This window comes from Poeciliopsis prolifica, unplaced genomic scaffold (genome assembly GCF_027474105.1).
Source record: "Poeciliopsis prolifica strain line A6 unplaced genomic scaffold, Auburn_PproV2 SCAFFOLD032, whole genome shotgun sequence".
Lineage (NCBI taxonomy): Eukaryota > Metazoa > Chordata > Actinopteri > Cyprinodontiformes > Poeciliidae > Poeciliopsis > Poeciliopsis prolifica.
Window position 1 is genome coordinate 5505587 of NW_026562407.1, and position 16591 is coordinate 5522177.

The 16591-nt window shown below is 37.4% G+C and overlaps 1 protein-coding gene across 5 annotated transcripts in view; it reads left to right on the forward strand.

The window, feature by feature from the left end:
• adgrl3.1 (adhesion G protein-coupled receptor L3.1) overlaps positions 1 to 16591 on the forward strand; it is a 259349-nt gene that overhangs the window by 142203 nt on the left and 100555 nt on the right. For 4 of the 5 annotated variants that reach the window (XM_055050952.1, XM_055050951.1, XM_055050948.1 and 1 more), the window contains exon 6: positions 13172 to 13972. In XM_055050952.1, coding sequence (XP_054906927.1) covers positions 13172 to 13972 — 801 coding nt within the window. Of the gene's footprint in view, positions 1 to 10011; positions 10027 to 13171; positions 13973 to 16591 lie in introns of all 5 variants that reach the window. The other variant, XM_055050947.1, reaches the window with a different exon arrangement.

Consider the following 16591-nt stretch of genomic DNA (forward strand, 5'->3'; position numbering starts at 1 on the left):
GACTGTTTGAAATCAGAATTTTTTTAAAAGCCTTGTTACCTTGATACAGGCAACCTGCCAATGATTATCCACTAATTTTTTATTCATTATGTTTCTATATCCAGTCTTTGATGTTCTGCTTCTGTCTGCCTCTCAGTGACCTGCGGTTAAGTTTATCAGCCAGTGACCTGAAAACTTGGGGCTTGTATTTTAATAGATGCTTACTGCATTCTGAAATGTCAGAATATATGTGGCATAGTGCAAATGGGCTGGGACAAATAATACCGATGCAGCACTCTTGCACGCTTCTGTTTACTTTAGAGATCTGCAGGTTTTTCAAAAGAGAGAAGTCTGCCAGGTCTGGTAAGTAAGAAAACAGCTAAACTAAAAAAGCATTGGTTTTACCAAAAAATTTAGTTTGGAAGGCAAATATTAGACATAAATTCTAGTGATTTACTTTGGGAAATTTGGGGGTAAGAATTTTTCAGCACTATGAATTTTCTTTAACAGTAATTCAACAGGAATGAGGCAGAGAGAAAGAGGGAAAGTCATGCACAAAGGAACCAAAAGCAGCACTCTAGAGAACCTGTGGCCCTATATATGGAGCGCCTGCTCTAATCACTGCACTACTCGGCGCTCCACAATTTTAACTTTTATTGTGTCAGGAAGCTCTTGTAAAATAACTTGCTGCTTAATTTCTTTTTTTTTTTTTTTTACCAGTTAACATTCCAAAAACATTGCCACAATATTGTGTTAAAAACAAGAAATGCCTACAATTTTTGATAAATCATTTGACTTTTAGTCAAACTATCAAAACATAAAGTGTACTAGCAAACTAAGAGCCAGACACGTTAGGGTAAAAATATAACTGTCTATAAGGGCGATATACTACACAAAGGATATATATTGGTATGAAAGACTATCAGTTAGGGGGACATTTTATTCAAATAACCATGCAGATTATTTGGAATGATTAATTTTAGGAAATAAACATATATAGATAAATAAATAAACATATATAAATAAACATATTTGCAGTGCTACATTTATTCTGCAGGGACAGCAGAAACATATGAATTGACAAATCAAACTTATGTTCGCCATATGAAACAATGTCTTCTAAAAAAAAAAAAAAAAAAAAAACCTTCAAAAAGTATTCTCACTTTATCTCTATTCTTATAAATGGACATATAACCAAATAACTTGCATACACAAAACAAATAAGCAGACAAATAAATAAACAGAGAATATCTTAACTCATATAGTTAATACATAAGAAAATACAAGGGTACAGGAATAGATATTATAGCAACCATATAACAAACTAACTGAATAAATAGAAATGTCTCTTTTGGTTTCATCTAAGAATCAGGAAGATCACTTTTATGAAAGGAGATTACTAAAAGAGCAGTTGCAGTTAGTACCAGGTGGGATTTACAGTCCTGTCGCTGAAAAAAATAAAGACATTTTCCTTGTTGAGAGGCAGCACAATTGCATGGTTAAGCAGTGATTACCAATGTGGATAAATAGCTGTGATAAAGGGGTGAATCTGGACACAGAGAAACTGCTCTCCCCCACTAATAGCGAAATAAGCGGCTGTAATCTATCAGGTCTTGATTTTCTAGCAGCTGCTCGACTATTTGCTAATAACATAAATACAGATTTTCTCGCAAAAAATCTGAGCAAATGGTGTACAAGCTGTAGAGATGTCTATAAATAATGTGATATAATACATTGTGAGGAAAGCGTTTTTTTTCTTCTTCGTGTTTTTCTCCTCGGGCTACAAACACACTCAGGAACCTGCTTCTGAAAGAGCCAAGTGTCGGGAATACAGCACTAATTAGAGACGGGTATCCTCAGGGGTTTTCTTTTAATGATCACCCTGTGAATCAAAGCTCACTTACTATTCTCTTGTCTTTCTTTATTTTATTGTTTTAATTTAACTTTTGCAAGCATATAGTGACTTTAAAAAGTAGTCATACCCTGACCATTTTACACTTATCAGACTATTTTGTTGAGATTGGATGCGACAAATCAAAATGTACCTGTATTGACTACATTTGTGCACATCAACAAGAAAATTTACTTTGGTTCCATTTAAAAAAAAAATAAATAAAAAAAGAAAAAAAAAAAAATATATATATATTTTAATATTTGTATTTATACTTTTTTTTCTTTTTTACAGAAGAAGACTAGTTTGTTTTGTTTTATTTTGATAAAGCAAACTTAAAAAGAATCCAGTGTAACAAGTTCATCATGGCATGTGTAACTTAATCAGTTTAACTTCAACTGTTCTCAACTGGGACTCAAAGATTTTGCTGGGAGTATTAATTAATAAACAGCACCAAGAAGACCCAGGATCACAATACATTGTACACAAGTTTAAATGAGTTACTTTGTAAAACAATATATCAAGGTTTGATTATGTAGCCGTTCAATCCATCATCTAAAATATGTTTGTGCACCTGAACAGACATGCTGACAAGAAGACTTTATTATAGATGTAGTTAAGAGGCCCTTGGTTAAAAAACAAAAACAAAACTGTTGCTAGATGACTTCAGGTTGCTCACCTTTCAGATACACATTCGACCAGAGAAGCAGTTTTCTGCATGTTTCAGATGTGAAATAATGTCTGAATTTCTTCCAGTGCACGTCATCAAGTTCTGGAACATTTTAAACATATTGGACACTGGTTCTTAAAAACTGGAATGGGAAACCTGTGATTTAGAGGAAAAGCATGCATATTTGTTAGAATGGCCTACTCAAAGTCCTGTTATTGAGAGTTTGTGGCAGAAACCTTACCGTAGGTGTTTGCAGGCACTCTATCCAGTCTAATTAAGCTCAGGTTTCTTGCTGAGGAGAATGGGTAAAAGTTTCAGTATCTTGATGTCCTGCTGTAAAGGAGTGAATGGTGGTTTTATGATGCTTTGAGTGAATAGAATTGCACAATATACTTTTTTTTTACTCTTATTAAATTAAATAGAAAAATAGAAAACCATGTATCTCTTTTTTCCAATTCACAATTTTGCACCCCTTAGTGTCAGTCCAATGAAATACATTTTAAGCTGTTTATAACAAGGTCTTTGAGCAATTTTTGCATTTTTTTCCATGAATCTCTTCCTGGTTTCAAGGTCTTTACAAATTGAGTCATATTTTAGGTGCTCCAGTTAAGTTATTATTGCTCCGGCTGCTGCCATGTTCCACTAAAGCATCATTAATTGTGTTGCTCTTGGATTCCACATGTCATCTCACTCTCGACTGGTCAGCCCCTATGTGGCTCGGTTAGCATCTATTTCCTGCAGCCGTCCTTCAAAGCAAGACAAACTCAAACATGCAATCTCACAGGATGAGGAGATGCTTGCACACTGGCGGCAACCTGAATCGTCAAGGTTATAAGATAGCGTGGTTCTTTCCCCCGCAGGGGAGGGACCAGCAAAGCGACAGAGACAGAAAATAGATGCTATGGGAGGGCGATTGAATAAGTGTTTGAAGGAAGCACAAAGAGATCAGACAAGTGGTTGAAGAGAAAAGAGGGATGTTTAGAAATGGAACCTGTAATGATGGTTTGGAAGACACAAGTGGCGACCGAGGGAGATGATAGGGGTGGGGTGGAGGATAAAATGAGTGGGAATACAGAAGAAGAGAGATGGGGGGCCCACTGTGTCCTCCCCCATCCTTAGGCACATGCTATTCAAAGCCCTGTAATCTGTGTCATTAATTAAAAAGCTGATGGGATGGAGTTAAGGAGGAGGAGGGGTTGGGGGGTTCACTCTTCAGCTCATTCTTTGAGACAGAAGGAAGGACTGAGGAGTCTGAGGGGAGGGTGCTGCAGAAAATATTGCTGCCATTTTGCCATGAATCTCTATTAGTGCCTAATGATACCATTCTGATACCTCTCAACCATTAGTGTGAAATTGAGAAGCATTAATTATTCAAATGAAAATCCATACAGCTGCCTCTCATATGACGAGGTCGGCGCTCATCGGAGGATATTTAGTTGGAAGCAGATCGCACAAAAACTGAAGTGCGGCGTTTCCATGTCAGAGAAATGGTTCTGAAATTAAGGGAGGCAAAGGAGCAGTGTTTTTAGCTTTGTCTGCTTTTCTACAGTTGATCCCAAAATTATCCCTTGAAGGATTTGGACGCATGTCTCTTAAAAGATGCTAAACTTTAGTGAAAGGAGTATCAATTTAAAAGAAAAGGTATTTCTTTATTTGAAAATTGAAAATAACAAGCTCCTTAAAACTTCTCAATAAACAGTAGATTAATTGTCATTAGTTTCACAACAATTAAATCCTTATAATTGCAGACCAGTTCTTGGCAGCTTTCCTCTACTATTTTTACAATTTATCTTTGTTAGTGAGCAGCAAGTTTTTAAGGTTGAAAAATTCATTTTATTAAATGCATCCTGCTTTTACTAGGTTGGACTGTTATTTTTTTCAGCAGAACAGCCTCAAGTCTTTGTTGCATAGATTGATTTTAGATCATCTGCTTTGTTATAAATGGTGCATTATCCTGAAGGAAGAAGCTTGGACTGGTCCAAGAGATGGACATGGTCAGCAATGATTCTTAGATAGACTCTGTTGCCTGTAAAATATTCAGTTGGTACTAAAGGGCCAAAAAAAAAAATCCCCCATACCATTGCGTCACCACCAGCTTCCTCATACAATTCACAATTTTGCACACCTTAGTGTCAGTCGAATAAAATACAGTACGATGCAGCCCATGTTTTTTTGAATTGTTGTGACTTTGATATCTGAATATCCTGTAGCTGTAAATGATACTCATTGAACCAGGTAATGATTTTCCAACCTATTTGTCTGTGGTTTTGATGGACACTTTTAAAAGGCAGTTAAGGACTTTTTATTTCATCGAAGCTTCAGATAGAAACTCTCAATGGGTCATCAGTTTTCATACTCAGATCAGTCAATCTGACACCAGCAACCATGTCATGTTCAAAGTCACTCAAATTCTCTTCCTTCCTCATTCTGAGGCTTGGTTAGAACTTTGATAAATCCCGTTCAATAGTTTTTAGAGGTTGAAATTTATTGTTTTTTTGTTTGTTTGTTTTTTTGCTGCTCTGTGATGAACCGATTTGCTGTTTGTGTTAATTAATTGAACAAGCACACCTCATAAAGCAAATGGTGAGTGAATATTGTATATGCATTCACAAACTGGTATTTTATTTGGACAGATTTTGAAAATCCGCCAGCATTGAGAACTGACCTGCATGAACTCGAAAGCTGCTGCAGAAACTTTAGAAATTGCTTTTAAATAGTATTTATAATCACAGCTGCTCCAAGAAATTAATTTGCATCTTAAAAATCTATTTTGTCCACTGCAAAACAAAACCTGGGACTTTAATTAGACAAAACAGGTTGGACTGGGCATCCTTTCTTGTTTGCTATTTGCACCAGTTTGAACACGATGTCGTTAGTCGATCTTGGCCAATCCTAAGCTGAAATATTGTCAAGTCTCATTCTTGTTCCTTTTGGCTATGAATAGATAATAATCACTGCTGGTTATCTTTCCGCTGAAGCAAAGGTGCAGCCATTTTGTGGATTGAAGCAGTACCACCTGGCCTTCCCACCACAAAAGCAGTTTGCAATCATTTGTAAAAAGGCGAGCGCAAGTAAAGCCTGTAGCAACTCACAACCCAAACCTGACCAGATTGAATTTACATAAGGACCACTTGAATACTCACAATATCCTATTCAGCTAATTTTTCCCTAATGCTATTAAATGCTTTAAATGTAATTATGACTAATGACACACCGGTGAGTGATTGACCTTGGTCTCAATCTGTTATCATTACACAAATGTGTCTTCATCATTTTCAAATATTTTTTTGCTTCCCAAAATTGAACTGAAGCTTTTTTGCATCTGCCAAAGCATTTTAAAAATGCTAAAATGAAATATTTTTAACATTTTATCACATGGATGAGTGTGAAAGTAGATAATGAATTGTTTGTTACAACTTCTGCAGTGAGTTCTCAAGGACTTGTTTTGGTGAAATGATGTTTTTTTTTTTTTTTTTTACTGATGCGGGAATATATCTGAAGGGGTCTCTTTTATTTGAAATATTTGTGTTTTTTTATGTCTGAGACAGGGCACAAAAAAAAGACAAGTAGTATTTGGAGGGGGGGGGAAAGAGATGAGGGAGCTAAGTGCCTTTCAGTGACTCAGTGACAGCCGTGACCTAAATCGTATTAGGGTCACAATAGAGGTGGTGGGGTGGAGTAAAAAAAGCTTTTCAGATAAATCAATTCTGCCTCTTTTTTTTTTTCTCCACTTTTCTCCGACTTGAGCAAAACGTGGACACCCGAGAACCGTACGTCTCAGTTATATTTCCGTCTGAGGAGAAACATGATTGGACACGACATGAACAAATTACTCTGAATGTACAAACGGCTGGCCTTACTGCAACCCACCTCGGCATCGTCCGGTCATGGGAAGAGCCGGCGCTGCTGGACCAAAGCCCAGGGAGCACTGTGTTCCCTTGTTGGGGATTTCATCCACATCCTTTACTCCCTTTCTCACACCATCTCCCCCGGTGATTGCATCGTATACTGGCTTCTCACAACCCCACCACTAATGCCTTTTTTTATAGATCATTACCCCTGCTCTCCCCTCGCCACTGTTAGCAATCGCTCAATCAGAAACACAGGCCTCCCTCCGTGGTCTTTGCTATGTGGCGGCTGCCCCAGGGAGGCGAGGAGGCGTCGATCAGGGCACGTTTAATCTGTTTGCTTTGATTTGATGCATGGGGTCCATATGCAGCTCCATGTTTAGTGAATTGTGTGTAGCTCTAAGCAACTGTTGCTCGTGCTAGCCGCGAACTTATTGCGCCTGAGGAACGGCTCGAGTGTTCGCTGTTAATGAGGTGTCTTGCTGTACCGGTGCAGGGCTTTATGATCTGACAAAACAGACAACTTGTTGAGAGGTTCTCCCCATTATTTCTTCCTCTTTTTCCTACTCACCTGCCTGATTCTCTTCATCTCATTGGCCCGCTGCCTCGCAATAATATAGTTCTCATCTAATAACTTTCCCATCTTTTAAACTTCACCCTCCCTTCACCTTGCTGCTGACCTCCATACCTCACTCTCTTGCACTCTCTGGAGGAGAGCACTCCTGTAAGCTCTGGTACCAGAGGTTAATCCTATCTTATTAGATGCTGGATTACTGGAGGGATAGGGGCTGAAACTGGTATGCTGGCTGGATGCTAACCTGAACCTTTAAATGGGCGAGACAGCCAAAATGCTTCAGCTGACTTAAGGAGCTTGTCCAAGTGACAGAGATCAGACTCTTTGTTGTTACAAGTTTGTTTCCATTTCTTGAGAGATGGAAACAAAACAAGCCGAGGTTGTACTAGCTTTAGCAAGAGGTGTTTTGGGGGGCATTGCAAAAGTGTCAATAGCATTCATTACCATTCAGTGATGCATGGTTTTCAAAATAGTTTGCAAATAGAAATGTGAAATATGTGTCAGTGATCTCCATTCTGGTCACTGGTGGGTCTACAAGTTGCAACAGTTGTGAGACGCAATTTCTAAAGTTTGTCTCTAAAAGGTTTGCAGATCTAAAGTTTTTGTCAATTTTTGTTAGCAAAATAAACAAAGGTCATTTAAAATTAAGGAAATGAAAGGTCATTTAAAATGAATGAAACATCCATTTCCAAATGGATGTTTCAATGTTCACAAAGACTAATCTTGCCACTCCCCATTGTGACACAAGTACATGTTTGAATGTTTTTATATTACCCATTCTATTATATCTACGGCTGTATGTTTGTTGCACTGTTGAAAGATGAAGTTCTGCCCCAACTTTTTTTTTTCAGCAGCATCTGACAGATTGTCTTCAAGTATTGAACTTGATCAAACTATAAAGTTAATAATCACAATGTAACAAAATATTTAAAAAAAAAATTGCTCTATGCTTTTGCAAGACACTTTCTGTGCAGTAAGCCACCTCAGGTTCAGCTCTTCATGAATGTGATTTTCTCTATGCTTGAAACATAAGTTCAGCTCTACAGACTGCTTTGATAAGTCCATGGCCTTTATATTCTCTTGAAGCTTTTTGCAGATGAATGTGTGAGGAAGCATGCATAGAGGCACCAGACTGATGGTTTTTCCCTGTTTAATATTTATCCTTCTCTGTCATTCGGTTTCCACATGTTTGATTTGGAACTCTACATTTGGTTGTAGATAAATATTCCAAGATATGTAAAAGCCCTTAATATGAACAAATGGTTTATTGCTCTAACATAACTTTGCACTGCAAAAATGAGAAAATCCAGTCTTTAATTTGACAAAAAAAAATTCAGTGGTGAAAATATTTCTGGGAAATGATTGTATTTTTCATAAAATCACCCCTGCAATAATTAATGTGACCCCGATAAGTCCTGTCTAACAAAAGTGATGGAGCATTTTTTAAATTTCTTAAATTTGAGGTGTGTTTACTAGAATTTCTAGATGTTAATAATGTTCTTTTCTTTTTCCCTCTGGTAAACAAGTTACGAGACACAAAGGTGAAGTTGTTTTTGCCAATCTTGAAATTAGAAGACATGTTCAAGAAAATCAGATGGGTACGAGAAAGTCCCTACCTGCATATCTATTGTTAAAGTTAGAAGCTTGAAACATCTGGAACTGCGATAAACAAGGCTGGACAGACCACACATGCTAAAGAGGATGGTAAGGGAAGTAAAAAAAGAAGCAAATCTCCAAAGATCATTTACAGAGGAATGCAACAAATGTTCTGGGGTGAGCTTATCAATTTTCTGCTGCACCACTAGGTTTTGAGGATGCTTTATTTGGGTCAAGAATTATTTTTTTCAACTTCTGATAAGCAAAAAATATTTCCTAATTGGCTGAAGAGAGAGATTTCCTCTGAAGGGCTTGCTTTTTTATGTTTGTAGCAAAAAAGGTTTTTAAAGTGAGCCCCTGAAGCTCAGTATGAATTAGGCCTGCACTGGGCCTATTTGTGGTCATTAATTGGAGTGAATAAAATGAGCTATCGTCTTTTGAACGTAGATATTTCTCTACCCGCTTTGTTCATGAGATGAACAATTTCCACATACAAACAGTATCTCCTCGATCTACATCAGGGAATCTTCTTATATGGATTTAAGGATATGCAGTATTGTCTTGTTTACAAGAAATGAATATATAATTCCAGGCTATGTGTTAAACTTTAGTGATAAACTGTCATTTTCATTTAATTAGTGACATTTCCAATCCCGTAAACAAATTTGATTTTCTAAAGTTTTAAAATTTGACTACATTTAAAGCAAGTTTTATGTTTCAATATGAAACAAATAACCATAAAAATGATGGAAATTGTTGTTATAGGCTGGTTAGCGGTCAAGTTGTACTACTCAATGCAAATGTCATCTGCCTAAAATAAGTTTTGCTCTTAAGTCAATTTTTAGACCTTTTCTAGTAATTGATTTAGAGACATAAACACTGTTGAACGAAATCGCTGTCCTTTGATTCAAATTAGAGAAAATGGCACAAAAGCTTTATTTCTAGACAATAATATGGCATTTTGGAGGTCATCAACACTCAATGGGAACTTCTTTATTTTAAGCTGACTTTTTAGCTTAACATAGGGGTGGAGTATTTTGGTGGAGTATTTTGGGGTGGAGTATTTTGATGTATTTTTTCTCCTGGGTCATGTACAACTGAGATTTAAGCAGATTACCTGGAGGAGTTTATTCTTTAAAATCAGAACTTCAGACCGTTGCAGTTTAGTTTTATTACATTACATGAGCATTTCTTAATGTCATTTGAAACTCCTTAATATTCCAGGGGATGCAGTTTAACTGTTATTTCTCATTTGATTCACTTGCATCCTTTTCAGCAAGCTTCTTCTCTGGTTTCATATTTTGTATCTCCTCTGGAATCTTTTAATAAAATATTTGCTGTTTTTTTTTTCCACTCACCCAGTTCTTCTCTTGTTCTTTTATTTGACAGTTCCTACAGTAATTAATCTATTCTATTTTTCTCTTTCTTTCTCCCCCTTCATGCCTAAAAATAGAAGTGGAACAAAAAGGTAACTAAATGCCAACAACTTTTGTTTTGTTTGTTTGTTTGTTTGTTTTTCACCTGCTTTTCCATTCTGAGCTTTTGCATGTTCCGGTGATGGGTCGCTGCAGATGGTTTCTGGCATAATTTGTATCGCTGTTGGTCAGTCGGGTTACATATGTACATTTCTGGACAGACATGAATGTGACTCCCTCTAATATTTGGTTGAATGTTCCATACGAAGGCGAGCCAAAACCCAAGGGTTTGTTGTAGTTTAGAACAAATCTTTGGTGTGCACAGATCTAGCTTTTAAGCATCGATCTAGATAAGTCACGGCCATCCAGAAGATTAATGATAGCTGACTTTATTGATTCCAACACTGTTTTTATTTTATGTTTTCTCTTTTTTTCCTTTGAGACACCTAATTTTGTCCAATGTTTCACTTGTCTAGCTCTTGATTTAAAATGAAGTTGTGGTTAAAATGGAACTTGCTAAGTTACATTTAACCAAATTTTAATTGGGGTGTTTTTTGGTTTTGATATTGATCATGTGTGTATCAACAAGAATATGTATCCATTCTTGTTTTTTATTCTTTTTTCTTTTATAAATATTGAAACTGCATAATGATCACAGACTTGAAAAACTGTTGAAACAAATCTCTAAAATTCCTCAGCTAATATGACCTCCATTCTCCAAGTTCTTGTTCACCTGACCAGAACTTTAATTCTGGTCAGGCGAACTGTGAAGAACTATTGTTTGATGTAAAAGTTAGAAATTGTCCCCCAAATTCTTGTAATTATAATGTGTTGAAATTTTTAACAACTGCATATGAAATAGTTGATTCACATGCAGTAAATGATCATTCCTTCATGTGAAAAATGCTCTTACAAGCTTTCTCCCAGTGGAAATCCCATAACACCGACATGTTTTTATTTCCTGCAATAACGGAAAATTATTCCAACTCTGCTTTATCAGCTGCATACTATTAAAGCAGAAAGCTATACGGAATGATCAATAGCTTGTCCGATGGGCTGTCAGCATATTTCAGGTAGCTCTAACGTGATGATGGCTATAACCTTCTGGGATTTGCCAGTCAATGCAGGAGATAGATTATTGCAATTGCAATCTTACACTATCAGCAGTGTATGAAGCTGGACTATATATTCTAAAGCTTCTGAATTGAAACTGAAAGATTGAAGCTGGTAATGAGAGTGAAATCTGACTTTAATGGCTCGGCAGAAATTTTCAAGCTAACGTAAATATATATGTATTTTTTTTTTTATTTAGTCAAAAATGATAATGACAAATATAAGTTTCTTGCTAAAAAAAGAAAAAAAAACATCAAAGCTACATCTGTTCTGCTCTTCTAATATCTTTCATGCACAAGTCTCCATTTCTCCTGTCACATCATTAAAAAGCACCTTTATTCACAACGCACGTTGAGCCCAGAGTGCTGTCAGAACAAAGCATACAGACTCTGACCTCATAACCTAGCACGTCTCGGTTTTTTATTATTATTATTATTTTACCTCTCCCATGCAGAGAAAACTGCTCCCTCAGCATTTAGCGGTGCAAACGCTGAGATGTGTGCTGAGGCTCTGTGTCACCGGGACGCATCTCGGCGCGTTTTTCACCCTGCAGGTAGACAACATGTTTAATCTTGGGAGATTACATAAAAGGGGGGTGGGAGGGACGGGAGGCCTCTGTCTTCCCTGTCTTCTTCTCCCCCTTCAGAACGGGCAGCTTGCGGGAGCTCAGAGCTGTCAGCGCTCTGTCAGGCTGCTGCCCCATTTTTACTCAAATCAGCCATCTCAGGCTGCTCGCACACACTCTGGGCCCAAACATAATTTTATTGTGCTCTCTTTCTTGTGCTAAATATTGTATTTATAAATCTACATTTCAAAGGGTAAGTTACTGTGACTTTGCAGGCATTGTAACTGAGAATTCAGATGTCACCTTTTAGAAAAGAGAAAATTATTATTGCCACTGTCCACAGTAATCAGCTAACTGATATTGGCTTTTTTTTTCTTTTTACAAATGGTGCTTTCTATTGACCATCCTTACCTGCACTGCCTTGGCTTCGCTTGATTGGACTGGAGCACTAACCAGTTTACTTATGATTAGTTCAGTGTGTGTGTGTGTGCGTGTGTGGCGGGCTATAAATCATAACACTGCTTAAAAACATCATTCAGATGGAATAATGAAAAAGCAGTCATAGCAATGATGTCACAGTAATTTATTTATTTATTTATCTTTTGATTTGCTTTCATTTTCTCAAAGAGCCTGCCTTGGCCAATAATTGCCACAGTGCCATTCATCAAAATTTGGGATGTGTGTGTTTTTGCTTAATGTTTTTTTTTTTTTTTAACTCCCACTCACAAGAAAGCAGAAAATTAAATGAAGCCATTACCACTTCCACTTTTTTATATGTGCTTGTGTAGAAAAGTTGTTGCATGTAGACAAAGAGAAAAGAAAAATAAAGTTGTGTGTAGGCGAGTAATGGTGCGTGCTGTTAGTTTTAGCTGTGTCTCTGACTCCTCTGTGCTCATGAAGTCAGGAAACATAACCTTCACTAAGTTTATTATCCCCTTCTCTGCAAATAAGTAAATTTATTTAGCAACAATGTCAATAATTTTTTTCAAGGTCATGGAAACAACCTGAACTAGAAATAATCCTTATCTTGTAAAAATGTAACTCCACAAAATGTTAAGGCAAGTTATAAAATCCCTCTTATTGTGTGCTGTCAGACAATACTTTCCATGATTTATCAAAAGGTATTTTCAAAAACAGTTCCAAGCTTTCTAGTATTTTTTTAGCATTGTTGGCAAAAGTAAATTCATGTGCAAGCACCACCATAAAACCCAAGGAACACAGCAGGCATGCCAGGGACAAAGTTGTGGAGACTTTTAAACAGGTTAGCCTAGAAAATGCCTAACTCAATATCTTATAAAGACATGGCCACTCAAATAAATAGAACAAGGAGAGCATTGATTAAAGATGCAGACAGGTTAACCTGGAGAACATATAGATATATCTGCAGCTCAGACAGGAACATCTGTTGACACCATCGCGATATATTAGAATATTTCCTGTCTGTCTTTCATGTGCTTCAATTGAACTATTTCGTGGCAATGTAACTCTGTGATTGTCTTTCCCCATTTTTGGCTCCTCAGTATTCCTGTGCCCAGGGCTTCTGCGCAGGGTATACCAGAGCGAGCACCTGTTTGAGTCAGACCACCAGTCCGGAGCCTGGTGCAAGGATCCTCTCCAGGCTTCTGATAAGATCTACTACATGCCCTGGACGCCCTACCGTACGGACACCCTGACTGAATACTCTTCTAAAGAAGACTTCATTGCTGGAAGGCCAACAACAACCTACAAGCTGCCACATCGTGTCGACGGCACAGGCTTTGTGGTCTACGACGGGGCGCTGTTCTTCAACAAGGAGCGCACACGCAACATTGTCAAGTTTGACCTGCGAACTCGCATCAAGAGCGGTGAGGCCATCATCGCCAACGCCAACTACCACGATACCTCTCCCTACCGGTGGGGAGGAAAGTCAGACATTGACTTGGCTGTGGATGAGAATGGACTTTGGGTGATTTATGCCACTGAGCAAAACAATGGACGGATTGTCATCAGCCAGCTAAATCCCTACACGCTGCGAGTCGAAGGTACCTGGGACACGGCTTACGATAAGCGTTCGGCCTCTAACGCTTTCATGATCTGTGGGATCCTCTACGTGGTGAAGTCAGTCTATGAAGACGATGACAACGAAGCAACAGGGAACAAGATTGATTACATCTACAACACCGAGCTCAGTAAAGATGGCTTTCTGGACATACCTTTCCCCAATTCATACCAGTACATTGCTGCTGTGGATTATAATCCCAGGGACAATCTGCTATACGTGTGGAACAACTATCATGTTGTCAAGTACTCATTGGACTTTGGAGCACTGGACAACAGACTTGGTAAGAAAACATTTTTATTTTTTCACTTGATACAATAACTGCCATATCATTATGAATGGTGATGGTTTTTCATATGAACAGTGTGACTTACTAACCAAAGAAGAACATGACCTTGAGGGAACAAAATGAATGTCAAAAATTGATAGAAACATAAAACAAAAGAAATAATTCTAATTGAAGCTATTTATATTCTTCTTAAATTATTATTTGCTAAAAATATGTTGCTCTAAATGATGATGCTTGTGCCTGATGGTGTATTCAGTTACCCTTGCGGTTGTCTGCCACATATATATATATATATATATATATATATATATATATATATATATATATATATATATATATATATATATATGTGTGTGTGTGTGTGTGTGTGGTGTGTGCTCACAAAATCTTTAATCATGCAAATGACTTAATCATGCAAAATGAAGACAACTCCTGTGCTTCATTATCAGCATCACATAAGGTTGGCAAATCTTAAGCTGGGCCACATCTCTGTTTCCTGCATGCAGAAAAACACACACTCACACATCAAGCAGCCATCAAGTTTGCCTTAAGGGCAAATTTGCTTTTCTGCATTAGTTATTCTAAGTTTGCCCTTGAAAATGTATAGGTCTTATGTTCATCCCCTAGTAAAGCACCATTAGAAGATGTTCGTGTGAGCTGTGCTCACCACAAGCTTGTCATGCAAAACCAGTATCATTTAGTTCAAAGTTTTCAATAAAGTCAGCATCATTCTTGAACACGTTTATTAATGAAATGTTTTGAATTGCTTAAAAAGTTTACTTTTTTTAACAGCCATGGCTGTATTCAGGAGGCCAAAATGAATTTGTAGTAATTTACTCCTGTGAAGGGCTATTTTCCTTTCTCTTAATATCTAATGGATAATGATGAGAAAGCATAAGCAGAACTACAATAATTTTTGACTAATGTCTCCTGGTGATTACCTCTTTCTGAATTAGACCTTCAATAAGCACTCAGGCAAAATCCTCTTTAATGTATTTTAGTGGGTTGCCTGCTTAGCCAAAGTTGGGCTCATCAGTATTATGTGTCTCTGTTTCATAGAAGAGTATTCAGGCCTTTCAAAGGCTTTGCACAGAGGTTATTTTATTAGTACTAAATAAAAAATACTATATTACTTGTATTCCTTTTTCTACTAAGAAGTTTACATTTTCATATAGCTTTAGCAAATCTTTGTGATCTTGTAGCCTATAGTCATATAATAACACTGTCCAGACGTTAAGGTGAGGAAAAAAAATATACTCAAATTTGCACAATGTTCTCAAAGCAACATTTGTAAAACTTTCTTGAGAAGTCCAATTTCCACATTCTGTTGTTCTTTTTATAAACCGGAGCATGTTGGGAGGCTTATAACAGGAAAAAAACGAAACTGTTTTGATACACCAAGGTAATTCTTTGTGCTATCTCATCAACAGCTCTAGTCAAAAATGTCACAAGTTATTTGACTGTGAAATCCCTACTCCTGTTTTTTCTTCTCTGGTGCGTTTTTATACCTGCAAGCTGGCAGGTGAATTTATTTCCCTGAGCAGACTCCAACTTTTTCATCAAAATTGTTTTTTTTTTTTTTCCTTTTTTTGGACGTTTTTTTTTTTTTTTATATATATATATACGCAGTCCCACTTTAACACACCCTATAATATATTCATTCATTCAATACCGGTCCACAGTGTTTGGTTTTGAGGATATATAAAGCTCCTGGATTGTAATTTGTTGTGGTTAAAGGGAGCAAAATAGCAGGTGCTTCCCAGTTTGAATCAGTCTTCACCTTTTAACAGCAATAGACATTTTTATAGACACTCAAACATTCTGCTGAAAATGGGTTTGCTGCTGTTGCTGAATAGGCTCCCCTCTAAATAGCCATCTGCATAAATATAGATAGTAAAATGCTGCATTAAGTCGATGGATGGAGTCGGAAAAACAACTATAAATGTCAGATGAACAGATTAGCCAGGAATAAGAAGTGATTGATTGGATTCTGATATGATGAACTCTCCAGTTTGAGCCACTTTCAGACGTATTCCAAGAACACTTAGTGTTGTTAACTGTGGACATTATCTTCACACTTGTCTCCTTAGTTGCCTAATTCTGAAATGGCAGTACAATTACAACTAAATTGTTTGAAGCAGCATCAGTTGTCCCACTTCACTGCCCACAAATTAGTCTGTATTTGCAGCTTTGTCATAATGTTTTCTTGCTGCTGCGCTGACAATGCAAGGAAATCAGACAACACGGGGCTCAAATTTCTGATGCTGCTATTCAAGAGGAGTTTAAGAAAACCACTTATGTGATCATTTGGCTGTGTTACATTCATTCAGTGAGCCCAGATTTCAGCCGCATAGAGCCAACAGTCCAGAGAGTCTGAAGTTAATGTAGCGTCGTCCTTTTCGCTGCCAGCACGGGCTTGTGAAATTTGATGCGGTGTCACGATCACAGTGCCTGTTAACACTCACAGAAAGGTGTTGTTCTCTGATCGGGCTAACACTAGCTCATTTCCTCTTGTGCTTCGCATCGCGTGAGCACATGGCTGACCTGCAACATCAGTGGAGCGCAGAGGATGATCAGCAGAGCAGCAGAGATGAGGCCAGACCCACAGCTGAG